General features: G+C 38.6%; 1 protein-coding gene across 1 annotated transcript; it reads right to left on the bottom strand.

The window, feature by feature from the left end:
* Positions 1–399: 399 nt before the first annotated feature.
* LOC144254516 (olfactory receptor 4P4-like) lies at positions 400–1,329 on the bottom strand. The gene is given in 1 exon segment (XM_077797779.1): positions 400–1,329. A coding segment is annotated over 1 exon segment (930 nt).
* Between the last annotated feature and the right edge of the window lie 7,493 nt (positions 1,330–8,822).

Raw genomic sequence — 8,822 nt, 5'->3', positions numbered from 1 at the left:
TGGTAATATGTGCAATTATCTGTATTTTTATGTTTCAGTGAAAAGTTTTAATAAAAGGAAAGCAATATTTTCTTCAGCTTTTCAGTACTTGAAGGCATGAAAAGCATACATTTTTCATCATATTACCATATAATCCTTCATTTTAAAGAAATTGTTCCTTTCTCATCTTATGAACACAATCCAATGATTAAGTAAGATTGCACAGGGCATAAATAAAAATAATGCTCAGTTTGTTGATGATGAATCAAGGCAAAATCATGAAACAACAGATTGGACATATTCCTAGTTTGATCACTTTTCTCTCCAAGCCTTGAGGACAGGAGAATTTCAAGAGTGGGTCTCACGTGTGGTTGTGCTCTCATGGTACCACACCATGAAAAGCAGAAAAAATCCACAAGTTTACTTTCTTTTCAGAAGTGTTCGATAACAACAAACTTTCCTCAGAGCATCCTTCATCTCTGTGTTTCTAAGCGTGTAGATCAGAGGATTGAACATGGGAGCGATGATGGTGTAGAAAAGAGCAAACACTTTGTCTTCTGGGAATGTCGTGGCTGGCCTGATGTAGATGAATAATGGGGGTGCAAAAAACAGGACCAAGACAGTGATGTGGGCACTGCAAGTGGAAAGAGCTTTGCTGTGGCCCTCTCTGGAGCATCCCCTTAGGGTGTACAATATACAAAAATAAGACAACATCAAGACACCAAAAGTCTCCAGTGCAATTAATCCAGAGTTAGCAATGACTAAGAGACCTATTTTGTGTGTATTAGAACATGCCAATTTCAGCAAAGGATACACATCACAGAAGTAATGATCTATCTCATTGGGGCCACAGAAGGGTAAGAAGATGGTAAGAAGAAACTGACTGGAAGAGTGTGCAAATCCCCCAGCACAGCACGCCAGGATGATCGTGTTGCACCTCTGTCTGCTCATGATGGCAGCATAATGCAGGGGCTTGCAGATGGCCACATAGCGGTCATAGGCCATTCCTGTGAGGATGAAGATCTCCATGCCTACAAATAAATGGGTGGTAAACAGCTGTGCCATGCAGTTATTATAGGAAATGATCTTCTGTTCAGCCAGGAAGTCAGTCATTAATTTAGGGGTCACTGTGGATGTGTAGCAAAGGTCAGAGAGCGAGAGGTAATTGAGGAAGAAATACATGGGCTAGCTGATGAGCTGCGAGCATGTGATAGAAACCATTACAAGCACATTTCCCAACCAAATGGGAAGGTAGCAAAGTAAAAATAATACAAAGCAGAGGACTTCTATGTTCTTATTGTGGGAAAGTCCCAGGAGAATAAATACTGTGAGATTATTGCTTTTATCCATGGTCCAGTTTAGATAGAGCACATAAATCACCTGAAATGACATAATTGGTGAGCTTAAGTCTATAAGTGTTTGCTGAAAAGTGATGGTCACTTTCTACTTGATGTACTAACTAGATGTAATTTATTTCATTATGGCATCTCAAAGAATAAAAACCTGGTGTTCAATTAAAATGGCTCTCAAGACTCCCTGTGAATACATCTGCTTGATTTTGGATACTTCTTCTGCAAATGGTGATCAACTCTTGCCTTAGTGATCACCAAATCTTTTGTTCAAACAATATTATTATTATTTTTTAAATTTTAATCAACATAAAACTATTGGAGTTTCTTATTTTTTTATTGATTGTTCAAAACATTACAGAGCTCATGATATATCATCTTTCATACATTTGACTCAATTGGATTTTGAACTCCCATTTTTACCCCAAATACAGATTGCAGAATCACATCTGTTACATACTCACATTTTTACATAATGGCATATTAGTGACTGTTGTATTCTGCTACCTTTCCTATCCCCTACTATCCCCCCCTCCCTTCCCCTCCCCTCCCATCTTCCCTCTCTACCTCCTCTGCTGTTGCTCAATTCTCTCCCTTTTTTTCCCCTCCCCCTTGCCCCTCATAACCTCTTATAAGTTTGTGTATCATTGAAGGTCTTTTACCATTTCCATATGCTTTCCCTTCTCTCTCCCTTTCTCTCCCCCCATTCCGCTTTGTTTACTGTTAGTCTTTTCCTCGTGCTCTTCTTTCCTGTTCTGTTCTTAGTGGCTCTCTTTATATCAAAGAAGACATTTGGCATTTGTTTTTTAGGGCTTGGCTAGCTTCACTTAGCATAATCTGCTCTAATGCCATCCATTTCCCTGCAAATTCTATTATTTTGTCATTTCTTAGTGCTGCATAATACTCCATTGTGTATAGATGCCACTTTTTTTTTTATCCATTCATCTATTGAAGGGCATCTAGGTTGGTTCCACAGTCTACCTATTGTGAATTGTGTTGCTATAATCATTGATGTGGCCGTATCCCTATAGTGTGCTCTTTTAAGGTCCTCAGGGAATAGTCCGAGAAGGGCAATAGCTGGGTCAAATGGTGGATCCATTCCCAGCTTTCCCAGGAATCTCCATACTGCTTTCCAAATTGGCCTCACCATTTTGCAGTCCCACCAGCAGTGTGCAAGTGTACCCTTTTCCCCACATCCTCCCAACACTTATTGTTGTTTGAATTCATAATGGTTGCCAATCTTAATGAAGTGAGATGGTATCTTAGGGTGGTTTTGATTTGCATTTCTCTGACTGCTAGCGATGGTGAGCATTTTTTCATGTACTTGTTGATTGATTGTATGTCCTCCTCTGAGAAGTGTCTGTTCAGGTCCTTGGCCCATTTGTTGATTGGATTATTTGTTATCTTATTGTTTGATTTTTTGAGTTCTTTGTACATTCTGGATATTAGGGCTCTATCTGAGGTGTGAGGGGTAAAAATTTGTTCCCAGGATGTAGGCTGTCTATTTACCTCTTTTATTGTTTCTCTTGCTGAGAAAAAACTTTTCAGTTTAAGTCCCATTTGTTTATCCTTATTATTAACTCTTGGGCTATGGGCGTCCTATTAAGGAATTTGGAGCCCGACCCCACAATATGTAGATCGTAGCCAACTTTTTCTTCTATCAGAGGCAGTGTCTCTGATTTGATATCTAGCTCCTTGATTCATTTTGAGTTAACTTTTGTGGCTGGCGAGAGAAAGGGATTCAATTTCATTTTGTTGCATATGGATTTCCAATTTTCCCAGCACCATTTGTTGAAGATGCTATCCTTCCTCCATTGCATGTTTTTAGCCCCTTTATCAAATATAAGATAGTTGTAACTTTGTGGATTAGTCTCTGTGTCCTCTATTCTGTACCATTGGTCCACCTGCCTGTTTTGGTACCAGTACCATGCTGTTTTTGTTACTATTGCTTTGTAGTGCAGTTTGAACTCTGGCATCGTTATACCTCCAGATTCACACTTCCTGCTTAGAATTGCTTTTGCTATTCTGGGTCTTTTGTTTTTCCAAATGAATTTCATGATTGCTTTATCAATTTCTACAAGAAATGCCATTGGGATTTTGATTGGCATCGCATTATACCTGTAGAGAACTTTGGGTAATATCGCCCTTTTGATGATGTTAGTTCTGCCTATCCATGAACAGGGTACATTTTTCCATCTTCTGAGATCTTCTTCTATCTCTCTCTTTAGGGTTTTGTAGTTTTCATTGTATAAATCTTTCACCTCTTTTGTTAGGTTGATTCCCAAGTATCTTATTTTCTTTGAGGATATTGTGAATGGAGTGGTTTTCCTTATTTCCATTTCAGAGGTTTTGTTGCTGATATACAGGAATTCCTTTGATTTATGCGTGTTGATTTTATAACCTGTCACTTTGCTGAATTCATTTATTAACTCTAGCAACTTCTTAGTAGACCCTTTTGGGTCTGCTAAGTATATTATCATGTCATCCGCAAATAGCGATAATTTAATTTCTTATTTTCCTATTTTTATGCCTTTAATTTCTTTTGTCTGTCTAATTGCTCTGGCTAGTACTTCGAGAACTAAATTGAATAGAAGTGGTGATAGAGGGCATCCCTGTCTTGTTCCAGATCTTAGAGGGAATGCCTTCAGTTTTTCTCCATTTAGGATGATGCTAGCCTGAGGTTTAGCATATATAGTTTTTACAATGTTGAGGTAAGTTCCTTTTATCCCTAGTTTTTCTAGTGTTTTGAACATAAAGGGATGCTGTACTTTGTCAAATGCTTTTTCTGCATCTATCAAGATGATCATATGGTTCTTGTCTTTAAGTCTATTGATGTGGTGAATAGCATTTATTGATTTCCGTATATTGAACCAGCCTTGCATCCCAGGGATGAATCCTACTTGATCATGGTGCACAAGTTTTCTGATATGTTTTTGTATTCGATTCACCAGAATTTTATTGAGAATTTTTGCATCCAAGTTCATTAGAGATATTGGTCTGTAGTTTTCTTTCTTTGAAGTGTCTTTGTCTGGTTTTGGGATTAGAGTGATGTTGGCCTCATAGAATGAATTTGGAGGAGCTCCTTCTTTTTCTATTTCTTGAAATAGCTTGGAAAGTATTGGTATTAATTCTTCTTTGAAGGTTTTGTAGAACTCCGCTGTGTACCCATCCGGTCCAGGGCTTTTCTTGGTTGGTAGTCTTTTGATGGCTTCTTCTATTTCTTCCTTTGTTATTGGTCTGTTTAAATTGTGTGTGTCTTCCTGTCTCAATCTGGGCAAATCATATGCCTTAAGAAATTTATCGATATCTTCACTATCTTCTATTTTATTGGAATATAGGGTTTCAAAATACTTTCTAATTATCTTCTGTATTACTGTAGTGTCTGTTGTGATATTGCCTTTTTCATCCCGTATGTTAGTAATTTGAGTTCTCTCTCTCTTCTTTTCGTTAGCATGGCTAAGGGCTTGTCTATCTTATTTATTTTTTCAAAGAACCAACTTTTAGTTTTATCAATTTTTTTCAATGTTTTTTTTTTGTTTCAATTTCGTTGATTTCTGCTCTAATTTTAATTATTTCTTGTCTTCTACTACTTTTTTTTGTTGTTTTGCTCTTCCTTTTCTAGGTTTTTGAGGTGTAGTGTGAGTTCATTTATTTGTTGTTTTTTTCTTTTTTTGAGGAAAGAACTCCAAGAAATGAATTTCCCTCTTAAAACTGCTTTCATTGTGTCCCATAGATTCCGGTATGTTGTGTCTGTATTATCATTTGACTCTAAGAATTTTTTCATCTCCTCCTTTATGTCTTCTGTAACCCATTGATCATTCAATAACATATTTTTCATTTTCCATATGGTGTAGGATTTTTCCTTTCTTCTTTTATCATTCATTTCCAATTTCATACCATTATGGTCAGATATGGTGCATGGTATTATCTCCACGCCTTTATATTTACTAAGAGTTGCCTTATGGCATAATATATGGTCTATCTTTGAGTAGGATCCATGTGCTGCTGAGAATAATGTGTATCCAATTGATGATGGTTGATATATTGTATATATGTCAGTTAAGTCTAGGTTATTGATTGTGCCGTTGAGATCTATAGTTTCTTTATTCAGTTTTTGTCTAGAAGATCTGTCTAATGGCGAGAGCGGTGTTTTGAAGTCACCCATAATTATTGTGTTGTGGTCTATTTGACTCTTGAACTTGAGGAGCATTTGTTTTATGAACGTTGCAGCTCCATTGTTTGGTGCATACAAATTGATAATTGTTATGTCTTGTTGGTGGATGGTTCCTTTTAACAGTATATAGTGTCCTTCTTTATCCTTCTTGATTAACTTAGGTTTAAAGTTGATTTTATTCGATATGAGTATGGCCACTCCTGCCTGCTTCCGAGGGTCATGTGAGTGGTATGATTTTTCCCAACCTTTTACCTTCAGCCTGTGTATGTCTTTTCCTATCATATGAGTCTCCTGAAGGCAGCATATTGTTGGATTTGTTTTTTTGATCCAGGTTACTAGCCTATGTCTCTTGATTGGTGAGTTTAGGCCATTAACATTTAAGGTTACAATTGAGATATGATTTGTACTTCCAGTCATGCTTCTTTATTTATTTATTTTAGTTTGGCTAGTTTTACTTTCTGGTTATTTTCCTCCTCCTTTACTGAGATACCTCCTGCTGTTAGTTTGGGGCACTATTTTTCAATTCCTCTTCTTGTAGTATTTTGCTCAGAATGCTTTGCAGTGCTGGTTTTCTTGTTGCAAATTCTTTTAGCTTTTGTTTATCGTGAAAGATTTTAATTTCATTGTCAAATCTGAAGCTCAATTTTGCTGGATACAGTATTCTTGGTTGGAATCCATTATTTTTCAGCATTTGAAATACATTGTTCCAGGATCTTCTCGCTTTCAAAGTCTGTGATGAGAAATCAGTCGTTAACCTAATTGGTTTACCCCTGAATGTAATCTGCCTCTTTTCTCTCATAGCTTTTAATATTCTCTCCTTGTTCTGTATGTTGGCTATCTTCATAATTATGTGTCTTGGAGTTGGTCTATTATGGTTTTGAATGTTTGGGGTTCTGTAGGCTTCCAGGATTTGGCAATCCATTCTATCTTTCATCTCTGGGAAGTTTTCTACAATTATTTCATTTAATATGCTGTCCATTCCTTTGGATTGAATCTCTGTGCCTTCTTCTATCCCGATGACTCTCAAATTTGTTTTTTTTATGACATCCCATATCTCTTGAATAGATTGCTCATGGGATTTAAGCATCTTTTCTGTGTTGACTATACTCTTTTCAAGTTGATAAACCTTGTCTTCATTATCTGATGTTCTGACTTCTACTTGATCAAGTCTATTTGTAATATTCTCGTTTGAGTTTTTAATTTGGTTTATAGTTTCCTGCAATTCTAGGATAATTGTTTGATTTTTTTTTTTAAGATCTCTATCTCCTGGTAGAGCTCGTTCTTTGCCATTTGAATTTGTTTGTTTAATTCATTTTCAAAATATACTTTTATTGCTTGAACTTGCTGTCTCATGTCTTCTCTAATATTCCTTTCCATTCGAGTTAGGTATGCCTTGAGTTCTTTCCCTATCCCTGCTTCTGATGTTTCTATGTCTTCCTGTAGAATTAAGTTGTCTTGCATTGTTTGTACTCCTTTTTTCCCTTGTTTTCTCATGTTGTCCACGTTACTTTCCAGCTCTATTTGATTGTCGTGTTTCTGCTCTCTTCTATAGATTTGTTTTGGTTCTGTATTACTCTGATGTCTCTCCTTTGTGTTGTTAAACTATGCCTGCTAACGTGGATTCCGCTGGGAAGGAATTTCAATGTCTGAGCTCCAGTGACAACACTACTCTGCTATGACGGGCCCCAGGCTCCTTGCTGGGGTGTCCTAATGAGGGGGTGTGACTGGACTGCCTCTGTTTGGTTTCAGCTCCCGGTTGTGGCAGGCGGGCGGTCTCCAGCTGTCCAGTATCACAGGCCGAGGGCGGGCGATCGGTCACCTGCGGGCGGGCATTCTCCTACTGCCCAGTTACGTGGGTAGTGGGTGAACTGTTGCCGGCGGGCCTGCGGTTTCCAGCCGCCCAGTCTTGAGGGCCTTGCCTCTAGTCTCCTGGTTTCTCCTGCTAGTCTTGGTTTCTCCTGCTAGACCAGATTTCCCCTGAGTGATGGTTCTCGGCAGTTCAAACTGTACTCTGGGCCTGCCGTTTGTTGTGTGTGGAGGGTGACTATTGGGAACCCCGGCACTCTATTGTTTTGTTTCCCATGTGGGGGATAGAACTGTATGGCTTACTTCCCCCTCTGAAATCCCATACTCAGCCCAGGGTCAGTGCGTCAGTGCGGGCTTGGCTGGCGGGATTCCACCTAATCGCAGCCACTTATCTCCCTGCTTGCTAATTAATCCCTTCTCTGCTGTGCCACGCCTTCTGTAGCCATGGGGCAGGCCATGCAAATCAGTCTGCCTGGATCTCCGGGGTCCCACAGTTGGCTATTGGGATCCCAAGCACTCTATCCTTTTGATTCTTTCTGCTTGCCCCTCCCCCAGCGCTGGCTAGATAGGTTTCCTTTTGGCTGCTGATGGGAGGGGGGTTGAAGGTCAGGTGTCTCTACTTTTCCCCTAGTCTTTATGCAGGCTCACTCTGATACTCCCTCCCCGGGAAAGCCTAGGAGAGATTTTATGCGAATTCCCCGATGTATGGGGAATGAGCTGAGTGCCACACACCTGTTTTGTTGTTGCAATCTGTCGGAGATTGGCGGTGGATACTTCAGCTTTCCAAGATGGTGGCCAATGATTGCCTTGGTGGAGTGTCCGCTGTGGGGGATGGGACTGTACCGCTTCCTTCCCCGTCTGAAATCCCGTACTCAGCCCGGGGGTCAGTGCGGGCTTGGCTGGCGGGATTCCACCTAATCGCCTATTATTTTATTTTTGATCATATCTACTCCTAAATATTAATAAAATAGTCAATTGATCCCTGTAAAGAATGCTACTCTGACTTTCTGGTACTCAAAATGCATTAAGGAAACAAGTATAAGTCACATAGCTAATATGATTTTCATTATGTACCAACTAGTTTAACTGGTTTTGTTAGTTGAATACACATTATCTCAAGTCTGTCTCAGAGTTAGTTAGCTTAAAAACTAAGCAAATTTACAGGAAAATATTTTAAGATGGAATGCTCTCTCTTTAAAAAAGCTGAAGCAAGCTTTTTGAAATATTTTTGTGTTATTTGTTTCCTTGTTATTGGTTTTCTCAATGATTTACTGAAAATTATGTGCTGACACTTTAAAATACAGAATAGCTTAATTTGCTAATTAATTCAAGAACAACAAAATCTCACAAATCACAAAATAAACCTAAGAAATCCCTTAAAAGACTACGCTTTGGGAAATGTTATACTAAAGTTTGTCCTCAGTGCAGGATAGTATATTTTGGAAGTCAAATTCCTTTTAACCTTGTGATTGGAGGGTATGTATTTTTTATGAATTCATCCAATACAATCATTT

The sequence above is a fragment of the Urocitellus parryii genome, chromosome 4 (genome assembly GCF_045843805.1).
Source record: "Urocitellus parryii isolate mUroPar1 chromosome 4, mUroPar1.hap1, whole genome shotgun sequence".
Lineage (NCBI taxonomy): Eukaryota > Metazoa > Chordata > Mammalia > Rodentia > Sciuridae > Urocitellus > Urocitellus parryii.
Note: the sequence above shows the minus strand (reverse complement) of the source record. Positions and strands in the feature narration are given on the sequence as shown.